General features: G+C 39.5%; 1 protein-coding gene across 1 annotated transcript in view; it reads left to right on the top strand.

Moving 5' to 3' along the window:
- Positions 1–21,441, top strand: part of CSMD1 (CUB and Sushi multiple domains 1) — a 1,295,699-nt gene that overhangs the window by 1,045,054 nt on the left and 229,204 nt on the right. Inside the window, exons 27-30 of the mRNA XM_075445037.1 lie at positions 3,035–3,226; positions 6,100–6,238; positions 14,992–15,179; positions 17,837–18,031. Of these exons, the coding sequence (XP_075301152.1) occupies positions 3,035–3,226; positions 6,100–6,238; positions 14,992–15,179; positions 17,837–18,031 (714 nt within the window). The remainder of the gene's footprint in view (positions 1–3,034; positions 3,227–6,099; positions 6,239–14,991; positions 15,180–17,836; positions 18,032–21,441) is intronic.

A 21,441-nucleotide genomic window follows, 5' to 3' on the forward strand; every position in this document is an offset into this window, starting at 1 on the left:
CTAAATGTTCACTTTACTAGATGACACATCAGTGCTTAAATGTCTGGTGGTTTGTTTAATTAGGATCAAGTGTATTTGGCAAGATATAAAGGTGTTTAGTTTCAAATACATACAATAACTTCTGAGGTTGCAAGAACAAAAGTGTAAAGAACATTTTGGTGTTTATTAAGTATCTGTGATTGTTCTTAAAATTTAGAACTTTGTGTGTAAGAAATGGAGATCAACTGTGAGATGAATTTTAAAAAGCATCAGTCTTTTGTAATTGGAGCATAGATGACAGTCAAAATGGGAAAAAATGTTGTTTGCTAAGATATTATATTGCATAACCTTATAAGGAGAAAATTAAGATAAGCAGAGATTTGTTGGAAAAAAAGATACTAATTAATGACAGAGGTGTGCTTATGCTTGTATACTTGAAAGAATTATGATTCTTGAACAGATACACACTACGGTGATCCATTTTTTAGATCTGTTATTGTCTGTCAAATAAGAAATAACTTCTCTGAGGTCATGACCGTGATTTCCTTCCCCTGTGGCCAAGTATGCAGTTAGTAAACTGCACTAATATGGGATGTCAGGTAAATTGTCAGAGTGGTGCCTAGGGAGTGCTTACACAGTACTCATTAGTAGTGACAGCCACTACTTTAACTCTTAGATTGATGCTTATGAATTCTGGTGGAAAAAAGTCCACCACTGTTAAAACACCTGTCATGTCTTTTACTTCATTTAGATATAAGAATCATCCCAAGGTATGAGATGTACTCTTTTGGAATGGAAACAAGGTCAAAAAATTGTGAATAATAACATGTTATACAATGCTCCAGCTTTTGTAGCGTGTTAGTTTTCACAATCCATGAACCCCTATATAGAGATATTTTACAGTTTCTGTGATTTCTCAAAGACCTCTTATTTGCTAGAACATGCATAAAACTGGTTTATCGATCTAAAATGTTTCTTTCTCACTTTGCTCATTTTTTTTTCAACCTTTCTGTCTCCTGAAAGTTTACAACACAGAAAAAAAGATTTTCCAGTTGTACAACTTGGTAACTGTTTCAATTTTGCAAATGCTTAGTTGCCCTTCCTGTTTCTTATGGTGCTATACTCTTTTGGTGTGTACAGAAGGAGTAGATGTAATTATTAACACAGAAAATGGATTACCTGCACAGTATGATCACAAAGGTTGCATAGTGGTAGCAGCGATGGAGCTCTTTTATCTCACGCAAGCCTTTGGGTTGTACCATTTGAAATAAGCTAACAAAATAATTTTAATGAAATATGAATGTTTCCTTGGATTGAAACAGGGGAAGCACCACCGCCACCCCCCCCAAAAAAAACCCAGCCAGAACAGGGAGAACGGACTGTTGTCACTAGAACACATCATTTATAGGAGGTGTGGAAGACACTATGTCCCTCTAGTTAAAACAATAGAAAGTGATTATCAAGCATAAACAAATAATATTTATAGTTTTAGTCATTTTTGGCCTGTAATTTGTAATGTTATCCTAAAACCCAAGTACCTGAAGTGCTACATACTGCTTGAAATACAGAAAGACATAGTCACTGCTTTCCCAGAGAGTGTTGGAGAACGGCACAGCCAAATACGATAAGTAACAATAATGTTAGTTCGTTAGCCAACGAAGTGGTAAAACACAGTTTTAACAACAGCATATATGCTTTTTAATAAATGACATCATTTTTTTCCTTTGAATGCTCCCTATTGGTCTGATCATGTCTTACAGACATCAAAGCAAAATTACACCTTGAAGAAACATCACATGTAGAGTTGAGGTGGTTACAAATCAGTTTAAGAATGTATCAGTTGTCTGATGTGTGAGCACACAAGAAAGTATACATAGTTCATATTATGAAAAAAGACAATTATTTAATATTGATGTTTCACATTTTTCAAGGATTTTCCCTTCCAGTACCGGAGATGAGCAGAATGGTCTAGTGTATCAGTTTTTTTCATAAGTCTTTGGTCTTGATTCAAGAAGTTTAAACTTGGTTGAATGTAGTTGATGAAAGTGGTAGAAGGACTTACGTGTAGCCACACACTGGTATCATTAATGGTGATTGTGACACTGTGTTTGTGACTTCTTACTTTGGCTTTTGCTCACAGTTGAGATAAGTTCTTTGAAAAATACATGTTTGGGTGGAGCAGCCTGGAGTGGCAGAAAACAGCGCAGTTCAGTGATTTAGGGACAGTAACCTCCAGAGACAGGACCTTCTTTCCTTGGGAAGACTGAAATGTTTACTGCAACTCGGGATGTGGAATACCTGAAGCCAGCAGAAGAGATTTGGCATCTTCCACAAATCCATAGTGGATGTAGATTTGTGTATCCACTTTCTGGATGATTACTTGCTTTGAGTCGTACCATACTAATTTTTCTACTCAATTTAACACTGTTTTTTAAATTAATTTATTTTTTTTACAAAGCAAAATCTATATCCAAACTCAGCATGCTGAACATAGATGAGATATTTTGCTTAGATTCAGTTTTGTAGTACTGTAAGAAAGCTCTTTCTTGCCCCTGAAATGGGAAATTCAGGGCTGCATAAAACTGCTGTTTAATTCAGTCAGCTGGGTAAACATAGCATTTGTATGCTGCAGGATATGAAGACTATAAAACAATGTTATTTATATTATGATACTTATGCTGTTGTGCAAAAGGCATCCAAGTGCATAAGGAAATTTGTTTTGATAACCAAAACATTGAAGTGAGAAAATAGTTACTAGCTCTTTTGATGCATTAACTGGACAACAATAAAAAAAAAAGAAAAGAGGGAAAAGCTGGTGTTTGTTTTCTCTCAGGCCATATTTTATACCAAGGAAACTGGCAGGAAGCCAGCATAAGCATGATGTGTCTCAGTGGGCAGATTCTCATAAAAATAAAGAAAAAGATGCCTTCCGATATTAACTGAGGAGTAAATACTATTCCCTCTGGTTGGAATGCTCTTGTAAAAATATTGTGCTTTTAATTATGGATGTTTGGTATCTACACCTTGAAGCTTTTATTTCATCATTCTCTTACAGCTTCTATTGCATCAACCTGTAATGATCCTGGGACACCACAGAATGGCACTAGATACGGAGACAGCAGAGAGCCTGGAGACACTACCACCTTTCAGTGTGACCCTGGCTATCAACTTCAAGGACAGGCTAAAATTACATGTGTGCAGCTGAATAACCGATTCTTCTGGCAACCTGATCCTCCTATGTGCATAGGTAATAAGATGAAATGTTAGTCTCTGTTTAAGATTAACGCTGATTGGTTTTCTTGTTCAACTAGTGGGCATATGATGCTTATACTGGAGTGATGCTCTTCAAAATAACTGCATTCTGCATACTTGGTTTTCTTGTTCAACTAGTGGGCATATGATGCTCACACTGGAGTGATGCTCTTCAAAATAACTGCGTTCTGCATACTTAGGGTTACTGTCAGCCTTATTCTCAAGATTAACACTATTTTTGGATGTCATTTTCTCTATTCTATTCTTTAAACTTCGTACAAGTTTAAAATTGAAAAATTCTAATAGAAATAATTAAATGGAAGACGTCATTTGGATTAAAAAAAAATTTCTCATTGAAATGGTCTCAGTAGAAGGGTCTTTTGTGTAATAATTTAGTTACATAAACTGTGATCCAGTATTTATTCTGAAATTTTTCTGAATTCTCTTGTAGATTAAATACCCATCCTGTGCAATCCCAAGGAAGCTAAAGATATTTTTTCTGAACAGGATGCTTGTTGGGAAAGGTAGATGCAGAGACAAGGGTCTGAGCAGACAAAGCTGATGAAACATTTCCATAATACCAGGACAGAGTGGGAGATCTTCTTTCTTTGACACAAGCTTTGATTCTTGGTTCCATTGTTCTATATGGCATAGAGGTTTCTTTGAGGTTCTGGTCAGTACACTAATACTTAATGGCTTAGAAGTCTTGCTGAAATGTATTTTAAGGTCATCAGTGTAGCTCTTCTAAGATTAGAGTTAATCAACATCCGTGAAAAGTTTTCTGCTATAATTATCTGCTAAGGTATAGAAATTTTTTTAAATCTTTATGATTTTGTTGCCTATTGATTTATGATTAAATGAATACTTACTTTAATGATCCTAAAAAACTGACACAATATGTTTTAACAGCACTGGAATAAGCATAATGCTTTTACTTTCTACAAGCCGTTTTGGAGAGGCTCTTTCCAAAACAGCAAATCCCCAAACAACTAGCGGCTCTCCATCTGTCTAAAGTGTTTACATATATCCCAAAGATACTGGGAAAGATTTGGGATAATGCAGGATAGTATCTCTAACTCCATATCATCTAGAAGAACAGAGCAGCATATAATCTGAACATTGTCTTCTGGATACCTTGTGTGCAATGTACGAATAACAGTGTGAAAATGTTTACTAAACACACTGGGATTGTTCACAAATTAAAAATATGTAAATAAAAATAAAACCCAAAAGATATCTGGTGCCTAAAGACCTAGAAGATTCATACTCTTTCTCTCAATACCAATTATAATCCCTCCATAATTCTTTAAAGTCTAATGAAAAAAATTAAAACACGAAAAAGGAAACAAAGAAAGACAGAGAGAGTACCTTTGGGTAAAAAGTATATACATATTGATATTCTTCCATACACCTAAGGTGACTTTGAAGGGAAAAGCAGATTAAAGTAATATGTGCTGTAGACATGACAATATTAGAACCTTAAGGATTCTGTAAAGCCACTATATGTCATTTTAAAAAATGCTATAAAGTCCTTATGCTGACTTACAAATGAAAAATTATTTGCATGTAATAACTGTACTACTCAGTACTTCGAACATTTTGCTACTTCCATTCCTGATGATATTAGAAGAGCTTTAAAGTCCTTTTCACCCCAAACCATTCTGTGATTCTGCGATTGTTTAAAGATTTCGGTTCTATTTGTACTTTATAACTTTGATCATGGTTATCTCAGGTTATCTGATCTTTATCATCACCACACATGTGAAACATTTCCTGGAACCGTTATTCGTAAGTAAAACTAAAAAGAAATAAAAATTAAATAAAAAAAAACCTCACAAACCACACACACCCTGGATCAAAAATAATGACTAAAATACCAAAACTACAGACACAAAAAAAACACATAAATATACTAAATGTTTAAATAAATAAATAAATAAATAAACAAATAATGGAGAGGGAAAAAAAAAGTTTAGTTTGTTTTCATAAATACCACAAAGGGAATGTCTTCATTACTGTTTTCATTTGGATTAGGACCGTCATTTCCAAGTAAATCTTCTTGCTCACGCTTTAGTTCATGATTATGAATTTTCTTGGAGCTTCTGAATGGAATTAAACTGTAAGATGTGTTGTATGAGTGCATCTGAGGTACTTCAACCACTAGTGAGCATTCACTCCACTGGACCAGACTAGAAATGGCCTGAAAAAATCCTTCTTTAAAAATTTAATACAGATTCCAAATCGTTAGTACCAACTGTTTTCCTCTACAAATGTGTTCCTATGACTTTGCATGACTTGGTAATGCAGATGCAGCCAGTGTTGACTACTGTACTTTTTAGTTAGACTTCCATGTGGTAATTGTCTTTGGAAGCTGGACTCCTTATCTGTTTAAAAGTAGTGTTCTATTTATGGTAACTAAATTAATGTATTGGATTTTTTTATTTGGGTAATACCTTTACTGAGTGAATCAAACTGTTTTGTGTTACATCTATGGTCAAAAGAAACTCCATCCTGAATCCTGCTATTGAGCTACCCCAATTCTTGAAGTACTTCCAGTATATAAGAAATACTTAAGCTTGATAGTGATATGATAAAGCAACAGCAAGAATATACAGGAATTCTTATTTAACTTCATATTTTTATTCCTTTAGAAAGTGTTTCTCCTGTGCTGCTTTTGAATACGAACAGACCTCACTTTTTTGAAAGAAAATACAAAAATGTTTGCTATCTGGAAGTGGGAAAGCACTGGGGCATTTTTAATATTATTTTTGGTAAATGTAGAAGTCCATTTACACCTATTTAACAGCTAATATGTGCTTGTGAATTTAACATATGACCATATTCCTATTTCTTTTTACATTGCGACAGCTGCATGTGGAGGAAACCTGACAGGCCCAGCAGGAGTTATTTTATCTCCTAACTATCCACAGCCTTATCCTCCTGGGAAAGAATGTGACTGGAGAATAAAAGTAAACCCTGACTTTGTCATTGCCTTGATATTCAAAAGGTACCATTTCTGGGTGAATGCCTCTGTTTAACAGGATTTTAAATGTCACATCTAAAAATGGCATCATTTATCACTTCTTAAAGCTTCTAATTATATTCTCTGGCTAAGTCCTCAAGCATACATCTAATATGTGTTATATCATTGCTTGCAAATAACAGAAAAGCAAATAATACAGTCATACGTAATTTTTTGATATAAAATATATTCCTAAGCAACAAAACTTTTTGTGACCTGGGAAATAAAAATCTTTGAAAAACAACGTCAATTTGTAGAAATGTTTGAATTACATTGTTGTGCCTTATAGTAGAGACTTGAACTGTAGTGAAATGTGTATCTGTAACTCAGTTCTTAGTGGTTTTTACAAATACAGGCTAAATACGCTTTTATAATTTTCATAATTTTATCTATTATTTTTACTATTCTCATAATTTTACAAAAGTTTTATTTGCTCAGTGTTCCATCATCAACCTATATTTGTTGCATAGATTTTTAACACAAATTGAAGTTCAGGGATATAGTCATATTCATGTGTTAAATTTATCATTTCTGTTTGAATAGGCCTATATAACCGTCTAGCATGCTATATCTATGGATGCAAATTCAAATTTTTCTCTTTTTTGATTCTCTGTCCTAAGTATAATTTTTAAGCTAAGAATGGTAACATTGCAGTTGACTTCAGTGGGATGGTGATCGATTCTGATTCTTTTAGAATGAGACAACGGCATGTTCAGAATTTTGTTGTGTAATATTTGCACCCTTTTTTTGAAAAAAAAAACCCATCAGAACAAAAAACCCCCCCGTTTCTTTCATTGACTGATTGCAGTGTGTTTTCTAATAAAAAATTGATACACAAGAAATTAAGGAATCAAAGCCTAAGATATGTGAAATTATATAATCAAGGATACTATAATTCTGTTCTTCGGGTATTTGATCAAATAGCATTAAGGGATGAGAATAGTTCTCCACTAATGACACACTTGAAAATGTCACGATAGGTATGGTAAGCAGCATATTTCTGTGGACTGCCTAAATAATCAGCTCAAATACTACATTTCAAGTAAGACAAAAGAAACTTACAGTTACTCAGTATTCAGATTTCTTTGAGAGTTCTATTTTAAGGAATACAAGTGTTGTAGTTTTGCCCCAGCCAGCAACAAAGAACAACATGGCCGCTCACTCACTTCTCCACCCCAGTGGGGTGGGGTGCTCATACTTGTTGTCCTGGGTTTGGCTGGGACAGGGTTATTTTTCACAAGAAGCCAGGAGGGATGACCCAAGCTAGCCAAACAAATGGGATATTTGATATCACGTGATGTCGTGCTGGGTATGTAAGTGGGGGAGCTGGCTGGTTGTTGGCCAGGGGAGTATATTTGCTGCTCAGGAGTGAGCTGAGCATTGGGTGGTGAGAAAATTGCACTCTGCATATGCTTTCTGTCAGTATTATTGTTGTTACTTTCTTCTGCCTTTGCTGTTCTGTCAAACAGTCTTTATCCCAACCCACAAGTTTTGCCTATTTCTTCCAATTCTCCTCCCCACCCCACAAGACCTTTTAAGGTGTGGGTGTTGGGGTTGCTGATCTTGTAAATATTTTTAGGATACTGGAAATAAAAAGGAAAACTGGAATACAAATTAAGAAGGAAAGGAAAACCAACACTGTTACCTGTATACATATAAGTATCAGAGAGACAAAATGAAAAACTTTGACTACTTTTCTTTTTTAATAAATACTGTATTTTTAGTGTAAATTGATCATAAGAGCAACACAGATTCTCATTTAATGAAAAAGTGTGCAAATACATGCTGTTAACTTTGTAACAGAGAAGTAAATTGAGATAGTTTTAGGAATATATTTAATGTTAGAACACCAATAACTTAATGCACTATCACAAATCCCCACTGATTTATATGAAATGTCAGACCTGAAATAACTCCATTTCTGCAATCCTTTCACTAACTTCCCTGATTTTTAGAATAAACTACACTAGACTAGACTAGAATATTTCAGTGAGAAGGGACCTATGATGATCATCTACTCCAACTGCCTGACAGTTCAGGGCTGACCAAAAGTTAAAGCATGTTGTTAAGGGCATTGTCCAAATGCCTCCTAAATGCAGACAGGCTTGGGGCATTGACCACCTCTCTAGGAAGCCTGTTCCAGTGTTTGATCACCCTCTGAGTAAAGAAAAGCTCCCTAATGTCAGGTCTGAACCTCCTCCCCTGGTGCAGCTTTGAACCATTCCCAGGCGTCCTACCACTGGATCCCAGTAAGAAGAGCTCATCACCTCCCTCCCCACCTCCCCTTCTCAGGAATCTGTAGACAGTGGTGAGGTCACCCTTCAGCCTCCTTTTCTCCAAACTAGACAAGCCCAAAGTCCTTAGCAGCTCCCCATAAGACATACCTTCCAGCCCCTTCACCAGCTTTGTTGCCCTCCTCTGGACCCATTCAAGGACCTTCACATCCTTCTTAAATTGTGGGGCCCAGAACTGCACACAGTACTGAAGATGAGGCTGCACCAACACTGAATACAGTGGGATAATCACATCTTTTGACCGGCTGGTTATGCTGTGTTTCATATAGCCCAGGATGCAGTTTGCTCTCTTGTCTGCCAGGACACACTGCTCACTTGTATTGAGCCTGCAGTGGACCAGCACCCCCAGATCCCTTTCTGCAGGGCTGCTCTGCAGCCACTCCTCTCCAATTTATACTTGTGCCTGGCATTACTCCATCCCAGATGCAGAATTTGGTATTTCAAGTCGATAAATTTGATCCACTTAATGATTGCCCAATGCTCCAATCTATCTAGATCCCTCTGCAAGGCCTCTTGTCCCTCAAAGGATTCAACAGAACCTCCCAGTTTGGTATCATCAGCAAACTTACTAGTGACGCATGTAAGTCCTGCATCCAGGCCATTAATAAATGTATTCAAAAGAACTAGCCCTAGAACTGAATCCTGAGGAGCGTCGCTGGTGCCTGGTTGCCAGACAGATGTAGCGCCATTCACTAAAATCCTCTGAGCTCTGCTCTTCAGCCAGTTCTTCACAGTGTACCGTGAACCTGCTGAGCTCTGCCATTCAGCCAGTTCTTCACCCAGTGCACCGTGAACCTGCTCATCCCACAGTTGGACAACTTATCTGGAAGGATGCTGTGAGGGACAGTATCAAAAGCTGTACTAAAATCCAGAAGAACTACATCCACTGCCTCCCCTTCACCCACTAGGTGGTTACCGTATCATAGAAGGAGACTGGATTAGTTAAATAGGACTTTCCCTTTGTGAACCCATGTTGACTGTGCCTGATGATTGAATTATTCTTTAAATGCCTTTCAGTAGTACCCAGTACAATCTTCTCCATTATTTTTCCAGGAACTGAGATTAGACTAACAGGTCTGTAGTTGCTGAGTCTTCAGTGATACCCTTCTTGTAAATTACAGTAATATTGGCTAGCTCCCAGTCAGTAGGGACCTCCCCAGAACTTTGGTAGATGATTGAGAGGGGTAATGTTTCTGCAAAATTTAATTTCTTAACATACGATTTTCTGTTCATTTTATCTAACATTTTTAATTCTTAGGCAGTATGCTACAGATAAGACCTGCACTATTCGCAAGGAACTGGCTTTGAGAAGACATCAGTGTCTGCATAGGATGAGAAAGTGGGCTGAGAATAGAGAGATGCAATATATTTTGGAAAATGTGTGTTGGTTACAGAGAAATTGAAAACCATTGCCCTGTACAATTTACTTTTCCTGGGTTTGGGCTTTAGAGTGCTATTCGTTTCAACTCTTCTAACTCTCAACTGAGAATTCTCTGTCTCAGCAGAAGTTTCAATACATTTTTCTGGCTTCTCTTACCTCTTGAAAATAGGGCATAAAATATTATTCATTAATGTTAAGCCATTTCCATTTGACATTGCTTAAAGAATATGTTTTCTTCTGATTTCTTATCTAAAGATATTGTACCTTTTGTCTTACAGGATTTGGAAAATTTTATGTCTAACAGTACTAGCTAAAGTAATAGAAAGAAAAACAGATGACCACCACACTTGCAAAAAAGCCAAATATTTACTCATTTTGTTTACAAAATTAGTTAGAAAGAAAAAAATTCTCTCATTTGACTGAGCCCTTGCCTGATTTTTTAATGTAGTTTTAATTTTCTTGTATTTTCTTCACTGTTCCCAGTATATTGTTTTATCTAGCTCTCTATAAATTTCTCATATAAATGCCTATGCTTTTACCTTCATGTTGTCCCACAACTCAATTAAATTCCTCTGAAAGACATTACATTCATATTATCTTCATAATTGCTTTGTTTAACTGTATAAATGTCATAAAATATCACAGAATCACAGAATCACAGAATGGTACGGTTTGGAAGGGACCTCTGTGGGTCACCTAGTCCAACCCTCCTGCCGAAGCAGGCTGCAAAGGACCGCGTCCAGGCGGGTCTTGAATATCTCCAGAGGAGGAGACTCCACAACCTCCCTGGGCAGCCTGTTCCAGTGCTCCGTCACCCTCAGAGGGAAGAAGTTCTTCCTCATGTTCAGACGGAACTTCCTCTGCCTCAGTTTGTGCCCATTGCCCCTTGTCCTGTCGCTGGGCACCACTGAAAAGAGCTTGGCCCCATCCTCCTGACACCCACCCTTCAGATATTTATAAGCATTTATTTGGTCCCCTCTCAGCCTTCTCTTCTTCAGGCTGAACAAGCCCAGCTCCCTCAGCCTCTCCTCGTAGGAGAGATGTTCCAGTCCCCTCACCATCCTTGTAGCCCTCCGCTGGACTCTCTCCAGTAGCTCCTCACCTTTCTTGAAGTGGGGAGCCCAGAACTGGACAGAGTACTCCAGATGAGGCCTCACCAGGGCAGTGTAGAGGGGAAGGAGAACCTCCCTTGTCCTGCTGGCCACACTCTTCTTGATGCACCCCAGGATCCCATTGGCCTTCTTGGCAGCCAGGGCACACTGCTGGCTCATGGTTAACCTGTCGACCACTAGGACACCCAGGTCCCTCTCCGCAGAGCTGCTCTCCAGCAAGTCCACCCCAAGCCTGTACTGATGCATGGGGTTGTTCCTCCCCAGGTGCAGGACCCTGCATTTGGCTTTGTTGAACCTCATCAGGTTCCTCTCTGCCCAACTTTCCAGCCTGTCCAGGTCACGCTGAATGGCAGCACAGCCTTCTGGTGTATCTACCACACCTCCCAGTTTGGTGTCATCAGCAAACTTGCTGAGGGTACCTTCTAACTCTTCATCCAGGTCATTGATGAAGAAGTTAAACAAGGCTGGGCCCAGTACTGACCCCTGGGGGACACCACTAGTTACCAGCCTCCAGCTAGACTCAGCGCCGCTGTTGACAACCCTCTGAGTTCTGCCATTCAGCCAGTTCTCAATCCACCTCACCGACCACTCATCCAGCCCACACTTCCTGGGCTTCCCTAGGAGGATATCATGGGAGACTGTGTCGAAAGCCTTGCTGAAGTCGAGGTAGACAACATCCACGGCTCTCGCTTTGTCTACCCAGCCAGTCATGTCATCGTAGAAAGCTATTAGATTGGTCAGGCATGATTTCCCCTTGGTGAATGCATGCTGACTACTCCTGATAACCTTCTTTTCTTCCACTTGCTTGATGATGGCCTCCAGGATAAGCTGCTCCATCACCTGTTTCGGGATGGAAGTGAGGCTGACCGGCCCGTAGTTCCCTGGGTCCTCCTTCTTGCCCTTTTTGAAGATTGGAGTGACATTGGCCTTTCTCCAGTCCTTGGGCACCTCTCCTGTCCTCCAGGACCTCTCAAAGATGATGGAGAGTGGCTCAGCAATGACATCCGCCAGCTCCCTCAGCACTCGTGGGTGCATTCCATCGGGGCCCATGGATTTGTGGACGTCCAGATCGCTTAAGCGATCCCTCACACAGTCCTCCTCGACCAAGGGAATGTCGTCCTCTTTATAGGCTTCTTCTGTTCCCTCCGGGGCCTGGGATTCCTGAGGGCCCGTCTTAGCACTGAAGACTGAAGCAAAGAAGGCATTCAGTAGCTCTGCCTTCTCTGCATCCTCTGTCACCAGGACACCCGCCTCATTCAGCAGCGGCCCCACATTGTCCCTAGCCTTCCTTTTCCTTCTGATGTAGATGAAGAAGCCCTTCTTGTTGTTTTTGTCATCCCTTGCCAGCTTCAATTCCAGGTGGGCCTTGGCCTTCCTCGTCACATCCCTGCATGCTCTCACCACGTTTCTGTACTCTTCCCAAGTGGCCTGTCCCTCTTTCCACATTCCATGGACTTTTCTCTTCTTCCTGATTTCCGCTAGAAGCTCCTTGTTTAACCATGCAGGTCTCCTGTTTCTTTTGCTCGATTTCTTTCTCAGGGGGTTGCATTGCTCCTGTGCATGGAGGAAGTGTCGTTTACAGAGCGACCAGCACTCATGAACGCCCCTGCCTTCGAGAGCCCTGGCCCACGGGATTCCTCCCAGTAGCTCCTTGAATAGGCCAAAATTAGCCCTCCTGAGGTCCAAGGTTTTGATCCTGCTTATCGCTCTGCTTCCTCCACGCAGGATCCTGAACTCGTCCATTTCATGGTCACTGCAGCCGAGTCTACCTCCGACCTTGACATCCTCCACCAGTCTCTCCTCTTTTGTTAATACAAGGTCCAGCAGCGCGCCTTTCCTTGTTGGTTCCTCCACCACTTGCATCAGAAAGTTATCATCGATGCTCTGTAGGAACCTCCTGGATTGCGCCTGCCTAGCTATATGGTCTTCCCAGCTGATGTCAGGGTGGTTGAAGTCCCCCATGAGAACCAGGGCCTGTGACTGTGAGGCTGCTTGCAGCTGCCTGTAGAAGTCCTCATCAATTTCCTCCTCCTGGTCAGGTGGCCTGTAGTACACACCCACTGTAATGTCACCCTTATGAGCCTGTCCCTTAATTCTAACCCACAAGCTTTCAACTTGTTCCTCATTTGCCCCCACGCCAAGCTCAATGCATTCTAGTTGCTCCCTCACATATAGAGCAACTCCCTCACCTCTCCTTGTTGGTCTGTAGGCATCTATGACAGCATGCCAGTCATGCGAGTTGTCCCACCATGTTTCTTTGATGGCGACCAAGTCATAGCCGTCCTGCTGTATAATGGCTTCCAGCTCCTCCTGTTTATTGCATATGCTACATGCATTGGTGTAAACACACTTGAGCTGGGCTGTCAATCTCACCCCTGACCCTGGCACGCCAAGCCTAGGCTCATCCCTAGTGAGCTGGGCAATATCCCCTTCCCCCTTTGAACCTAGTTTAAAGCCCTCTCAATGAGCCCCGCCAGCTCGTGGCCAAGAATTCTTTTTCCCCTTTGAGACAGCTGAGTTCCACCTGTCGCCAGCAGGCCCGGTGCTGTGTACACCTCCCCGTGATCAAAGAAGCCAAAATTTGACTGATGGCACCAGTCCCTGAGCCACCTGTTAACTGGGTGAGTTTTCCTGCCCCTTTCAGTGCTGTTCCCTGCCACTGATGGGATGGAGTAAAACACGACCTGCGCCCCTGATCCCTCAACCAATCGTCCCAGTGCCCTGAAGTCCCTTTTGATGGCATAGCATGGATGATTTAGCAAGACTAGTAATAATAATTCACCTTAATTTATCATAATTCTCTGATATAATTTGGGTATGACCAAATGCAATGTTCACTTGCAGCCCAGAAGGCCAACCGTATCCTGGGCTGCACCAAAAGCAGCATGGCCAGCAGGTCAAGGGAGGGGATTCTGCCCCTCTGCTCTGCTCCCCTCCCATGAGACCCCACCTGAAGTCCTGCATCCAGCTCTGGAGCCCCCAGGACAGGAAAGACATGGAGCTGTTGGAGCGGGTCCAGAGGAGGGCCACAAAACTGATCAAAGGGCTGGAACACCTCTCCTGTGAAGAAAGGCTCAGAGAGTTATGGAGAAGAGAAGGCTCCAAGGAGACCTTATAGCAACCTTCCAGTATTTGAAAGGGGTCTTCTAGACAGCTTGAGAGGGACTTTTTACAAGGATATGTAGGGATAGGACAAGGAATAACGGCTTTAAACTGAAGGAGGGTAGACTTAGATTAGAAATGAGTAAGTAATTCTTTACAATGAGGGTGGTGAGACACTGGAAGAGGTTGCCCTGAGAAATTGTGGCTGCCCCCTTCCTGGAAGTGTTCAAGGCCAGGCTGGATGGGGCTTTGAGCAACATGTTCTAGTGGAAGGTGTCTCTGCCCATGGCAGGGGGTTGGAACTAGATGAACTTTTAAGGTCCCTTCCAACCCAAACCATTCTATGATCCTATGAAAGACAAGTTACAGGATATTGTCTTTCCATATGAAAGTTTCTTTTTTCTAAAATGGTGAATTTATGTTTGTAATGGGTAGATTTAATATCATCCAGTTTAGGCCACTAAAAGCTGGACTTTTAATTTTAGCTAGTATTCTGAATTATCCCTGTAGTCACTGGTAAAAGGCAGCCTTTCTGCAACAGGTGGTTAATGCCATTTGAGAATGATGATTAAGATAGGTGGGAGGATATGCTTCTTTTTCATTGACTGTAGTCAGAGCCTGCATGATGTCCTGGTAGTACATCTTTTAGAAAGTGGAAGGTGTTTTAATCAATGGTAAAGAGAACTCCATTGAAAGTTAGTAAATTTTCACTGTGAATTGTATTTTAAAAAGTCTTTTATTTCTGGAGAAGAAAATGTGTCAGGCAGAAGACTGGCAACCACAGTCACAGTAATGTTTAACTCATGAAAGAGAAATGAAGACTTAATTCTCTTTTTCCTTTATTTTCAGTTTCAGTATGGAACCCAGTTATGATTTTCTACATATTTATGAAGGGGAGGATTCCAACAGTCCTCTAATTGGCAGTTTTCAAGGCTCACAGGCTCCTGAAAGAATAGAGAGCAGTGGTAACAGTCTGTTTCTGGCTTTTCGCAGTGATGCTTCTGTTGGAATGTCAGGATTTGCCATTGATTATAAAGGTACTGTTCTCACCATAAACTGTGGAAACATAAAGGGAAAGAAGTGTTATTTAGTATTTCTTGAGTCTCAAATTTGTTTACTTCTAGCTGCATTCATACTGAACTGCCAAATACCTCTTTGCATCGATGTAGGTTTAAAAACTATTTTGTATAAATGTGTGGAGGAACACAGAAATCCTCTTGCATGAAAGAAATCTCTTTCACATTACTGATGAACATTTTCATCTTCGAGACAAAAAAAGTAAAGAAAGAAGATGCACATCAAAAGTAGCATTTGGAAGAGTTGCAGAATAATGGAATTCTCTTACCCCAAGTACAATACATGACTGCTACTACCTCCTTGCTGATGCATACCAATACATTTTCCTTTCAACTTTGTTGTTGAACCTATATATACATTTTTTAATAACTACAGCGGGACAATATTTGCATCTTTTGGGGGATACCTATTACTAGCCAGAGAATGGGTTACACTGACTGTTCATTAAAGACACACACTCACTTTAAAAGCTGGGTTTTTTTCTGGTCACAGATGCTGTCTCTGGCTTGTTTGTCATCTCTGCTAAGATTTATCAAGCTGTTTTTTGTCAGCAGAGGTGCTGCCTCAGCTGCTTCTTCTTGACAATGGAAGCAAACCACATTAATGTACATGTCAAAAATGAAGGAGCAAAAATACTGTCCTGGGTTCGGCCAGGACAGGGCTAATTTTCACCGGAATCCAGGAAGGGGCACAGCCAGGCACAGAGCAGGGTATTCCACACCATGTGCCGTCATGCTGGGATCCGATGGGGGGGAGCTGGGCGGGGGGAACTCACTGGCCGCTCGGGAGGGCTCAGCGGCGGTGCGATCCGGGAGAACGGCTGTCTGGGTTGTGAGGTTTGTGTTGTGTTTTCTCCTTATCTGTACCGTTGTTCTTACTGTTCCCTTTGTTTGCTGTTCTGTTAAACTGCCCTTATCCCGACCCACCAGTTTTCTGCCTCTTTTCTTTCCATTTTCCTCCGCACCCCGGCAGGGGGAGGGGCGGCCGCGTGGCGCTTTTGTTGCCGGCCGCTGCCAAACCAGAACAAATACCTAGAGAATACTGAAATAACATACCGATAAAAGAGAGAGAGGTTGAAAAGAACTATTAAATAATTTTTAATTTTAGTCTTCATCTTTCATCCAGCATCACACATTATTCTCTATGTTGGCAAGGCTTTTCTTCTCAAAGCAATTATCATATTGCCATAGATGAAATCTTTGTCTGCTTGTTCCTATCTAAACTTCAAACAAAATAAAAATAAAATAGGAAAACAATTTGTTCCAGAAAGTCATGTTGGCCTGCAAGGAAAGAAAGTTGAGCAGAAGGAGATAAAGAGGTAAAGAAGCCCTTTGAAAATGTGTGTACATATTTTCACTGTGTGTGTAATTTCTGTTCTCAGCATAGTCTGATACGTGTGCCTCTATGCAACTGGAAGTTAAATGAAATAATAAGAAAATAAAATATATATGAGCAGAATGCTATATTTTTAAAAGTTATATTCAACAGGCAGTACATTTTTACCTAATAATTCAATATTTTATTATGTACATTATTTAATGTAAAATTTTTTACTTAACATTTCTGATTATGGACAACTTGTTTTGCTTTCTGATAATATTCCTTCAGTATTTCATTAAAATATATGCTTTATTAAAATTTAGTAAGGGAAGAAGTCATGCTGTAAGCTTTGTCTATGAATTTGACTCTGGAATATTTTAATAAAAAATCTTTCCGTCCTATAATGAACTTTATTTATGTTAGGTGTGCCCTTCCCTTCTAAAGAGTTCACATATTTGGCGAAATATATTTATTGAAGTAATATTGCACAATATTTTCATAGATTTTAGAGGGACTGAGTTGTGTTTAAGCCTTTTCTAGGAAAAAGTATTGGATAGTTCTCGACTTCTACTAATATTTTGTTTTCATTTAGTTTATTATAAAGAATGTTCTGTGCCTAAATTCTTCCGATTTGAAGATCATCTCAGTCATACTCTTGAAAGTAATATTTAGTATGAAAGATTTCTCCCATCCCTTTTCTTTTTATTTTAACTTGCCAAAGATGATGAATGAAATCCTAGTCTTGTCAACATTGATGTCTATACTCACTCTGATTAAAGATTTTGTACCTACTAATCCATGCCAGAAAATAACTGTTGTGCTTCTTTTGTCAATCTTCAAGCTCCAGTTATTATTAGATCTTCTTAAATATGAAGCATAGAGAAACAATACATTTTTAATGTTTAAATTATTCCATAGTATGGCAGCTTTCTAACCAGAAGTTATTGAGTACTGAGCATGATACTTGCTTAAAAAACATAATAGTGTTAAGTGGTGATGTCTAGAAAGAGTAGTTTTTCTTCTACACTGCTAAACTTCACTGGAGTCATTCAGCTTTTAGAGAGTTCTACTAACAAAAGGCAGGAAGAAAATGCTGTTGGTTAGATCCTCTAAGTATAATTTTCTTGGCCAGATAACCAGAGTAATGCAAATATCCACAATCTTGTAGTAAGCATACAGAAACAAGGAAAATATTTTAATAAGCTGATGAAAAATATAAACTGACTGGAAAAAAACACTGATTTTTTTTTTTTTAACTTGAAAGTGTATAGAGATTTACTTTCATTCATGTCAACAGAAAAGCCACGGGAAGCTTGTTTTGATCCTGGAAACATCATGAATGGGACAAGAATCGGAACAGACTTTAAGCTTGGTTCAACTATCACTTACCAGTGTGATTCTGGATATAAGATTATCGATGCTTCAACTATAACGTGTGTAATTGGCGCAGATGGAAAGCCAGCATGGAACAGAGCGTTGCCATCTTGTGACGGTATGTACTGTTTTCTTACCTTTTCCCATGTACCCCCAGTGAATTCAGTTTCTTAGTCCCTTAACATATTTATACTGTTTCTCTGCATATGAATTGTATTAAAAAGAATCTAAAGTTAGAAAATAAAAATTATGATGATAGGAGTTTTTGACTATAGCTTAGTCATTAATGTATTGTTTTAACTATTTATAATATCTTTAAATTCTGAAATCAACACATATTTTTATGTTCATAATAATGATTACAATGTAATATGTAAGTTTCCATGGTTTCCCCTTATGTCAATTTTAGTGGAAGGCTTTGTGATCTGTATGAGGATCCATATAAAATAGACTCAACAGTAATTATGAAGTATTACTGGCCTATCCATTGTTTCTTTTTATTCTCTTTGTATTGTCTGTTGCCAATTTATTGTTTCCTAGACTGCAAGCAGCGGCAGTCCTTTCAACAAAATGGAGCTTCAATATATGACTGATTATAATAATAGGGATTTATCTGTACTCCCACATAGTCTCAAGATGTATTGCTTTCAGGTATTACCTTCCTAGTGACAGTAATTTAGAACTACATTTTGCAAGGATGTAGCAACTTAGACTACACGTGTACTATTTGAATTGTGCTTAGAGCAATGACTGGGGACTGGAAATAGGCTAAGATGTTAGACTTATATTGTCAGACTATTTCCACACATGATTTTGGTCCACCTTATTGCACTCTTTAAATTTCTTAGTCACAGTCCAGGAGTAAGCACGGGACCGAGGCTGTTCCCGGTAGGCCATCTGCATATGTTTCTGAAAGTGAAAGTAGTAGGACCAGTACTAGTACAGGTATTTGCTGTGGCAAATAATTCTGTTTGGTCTCAAGGCCAAAGAACAGGCCTTTGTAGTGTTTAGTCTCCAGTGTAGCCGTAGCCTAAGTTTATGTCTCTACTCCTAAAAAATAAAAAAAGGCATGGGAAGCTGATGCAGTGGGTTGCTGATTGTCCATAGTGCATAACTGCTACTCCTCTCCATGACTTCAGCTATGAAAACACCACTCTGCTAGACTTCAGTATGTCTCATATTATTTCAGGCACTTTAGATTGTAATTCCTGCCCTGATGCACACACACAAACACACAAAATTAGGAATATAGAATTGTTGGAAAAGACCTTTAATATCATTAAGTCCAACCATTAACCTACCAATACCAAGTCCACCACTAAACCATGTCCCTAAGTGCCATGTCTATACATCTTTTAAATACCTCCAGGGATGGTGACTCCACCACTTCCCTGGGTAGCCTGTTCCAATGCTTCATAAGCCTTTCAGTGATGAAGTTTTTCCGAATATCCAATCTAAACCTTCCCTGGTGCAACTTGAGGCTGTTACCTCTTGTTCTATTGCTTGTTACTTGGGAGAACAGACCGACAGCCACCTTGCTTACAGCCTCCTTTCAGGTACTTGTAGAGTGATGAGATCTTCCCACAGCCTCCTCTTCTCCAGACTGAACAACCCTAGTTGGTCCTCACAGAACATGTTCTCCAGAACCTTCACTATCTTCACTGCAGTTCTTTGGACATGCTACAGCACCTGAATATCTTTCTTGCAGTGATGGGCCCAAAACTGAACACAGTATTCAACATGTGGTCTCACCAGTGTAAATATATGCCTATACATACACACCCAAAGATACACATACACAGTTTTATTTTTATATGTATATACACACACATATACATATGAGCACTTAGATATATATCATTTAAACTCGTCTTTTCAGAGGTGGGCAGAACATCCACAGAAGTATGGATTATGCCAATTTAAGGAATGGTATGGAGGTTGTAGAACCACTCTGTAAGGAAAACCAGTAATTTTCCAATGAAATGGAGAACCCAGAATAATAAAAAAGTATGCAAAGTTTATTTTCAGGCCTTTCAGATTAGAGTAACAGGTCAATAGGAGCATACAAAACATATTTGCCCACAAGAAATGAAAGTACTCTAGACACATTATTATTATTTATAAAATTATTGTTATATACCTATCATTATTATATATACTTATTTTTGTCTTCATCTATTATTATTGTTGTTTTATTGTTGTCATTTTTTTTATTATTATTATCACTATTATTCATTTGAATCACAGGGTCTTAAAGTAGCAGTTTGTGTAGATTTTAATTTAATACCTGCAGGTGTGGCACTGAGAGCATAGACAGGTCTTAATTACCCTGGCCATATTCACTGGAATCTCCACTCACAAATCCTGCCCAAAGGCCCAGGAGACTGTTTAAACTCAGCCCTGGGCCTTCGCTCCCTGCCTGAATTATGTTATATGAACTTGTTTAATGTTCTGTTTCTGACCCTGCCTCATGGATAGTCCTCAAACCTACACTGTAATTAGCTTATCCCTGTACATATCGTCACTGAAGTTGGAAGGGACCTCCAGAGATCACCTACTCCAACCTCCTTTCTCAAGCACGGTCACCTAGAACAGATTTCCCAGGACTGTGTCCAGTTGGGTATTGAGTATCTCTGCGTATGGAGACTCCACAACCTTTCTGGGCAACTTGTGCCCGTGTTTGACTACCCTTACAGTAGAAAAGTGTTTTCTTGTTTTAGGATGGAACGTTATGTGCTTAAATTTCTGATTATTGACTCTTGTTCTGTGAGTGGACACTACTAAGAAGAGTCTGGCTCCTCCTTCTTCTTCATTTCCTCCTATTAAGTATTTATAGACATTGATAAGATCCCCCTGAACCTGCTATTTCTTAGGGTAAACAGTCCCAGCTCTCTCAGCATCAGTTCATATGCAAGATGCACCAGTCTATTGATCACCTTCGTGGCTCTTCACTGCACCCACTCCACTAAGTCCATGTATTTCTTGTACTGGGGAGCCCAGAACTGGACACAGCACTCCAGATGTAGCCTCGCCATCGCTGAGTGCAGGGGAAGGTGACCTTCCTTGGTGTTTTGGCAAATGATCTTCCTAGCATTTAGCTCGAGAGGCTGATGGCCACCTTTGCTGTAAGGACAGATTGCTGGCTCATGTTCAACTTGTTAACCACCATCAACAAACAAGAGGAATTTGGATGCTTTTTGTTTTTTTTTATCAGGGGTTGTTTTTTCAGTAACTTCGTTTTTTAAATAGTTTAAAGAAAAATAGTAAATGTTTTTTGCCTCTGTATGATGAATGTCTAGAGCATGTGAACTGCTTAACTTATAAAGACTGCAGAATGTAGCTTTTGCTGTGACATTAAAATAGCTTAGCTTTAATACCTTATGAAAGTACACTTGTAGAACCATTATATTTTGTATTAAGTTTTTATAAAAGACTGAGTAGTTGGAAAAAGAAAAATGACCTGTGGTTCACCTTGAAAACTGATATACTTCTCACCTTGTTGTTTTGGCTGTTTGTGTCTTTGACACA

Source organism: Opisthocomus hoazin, chromosome 2, assembly GCF_030867145.1.
Source record: "Opisthocomus hoazin isolate bOpiHoa1 chromosome 2, bOpiHoa1.hap1, whole genome shotgun sequence".
Classification (NCBI taxonomy): domain Eukaryota; kingdom Metazoa; phylum Chordata; class Aves; order Opisthocomiformes; family Opisthocomidae; genus Opisthocomus; species Opisthocomus hoazin.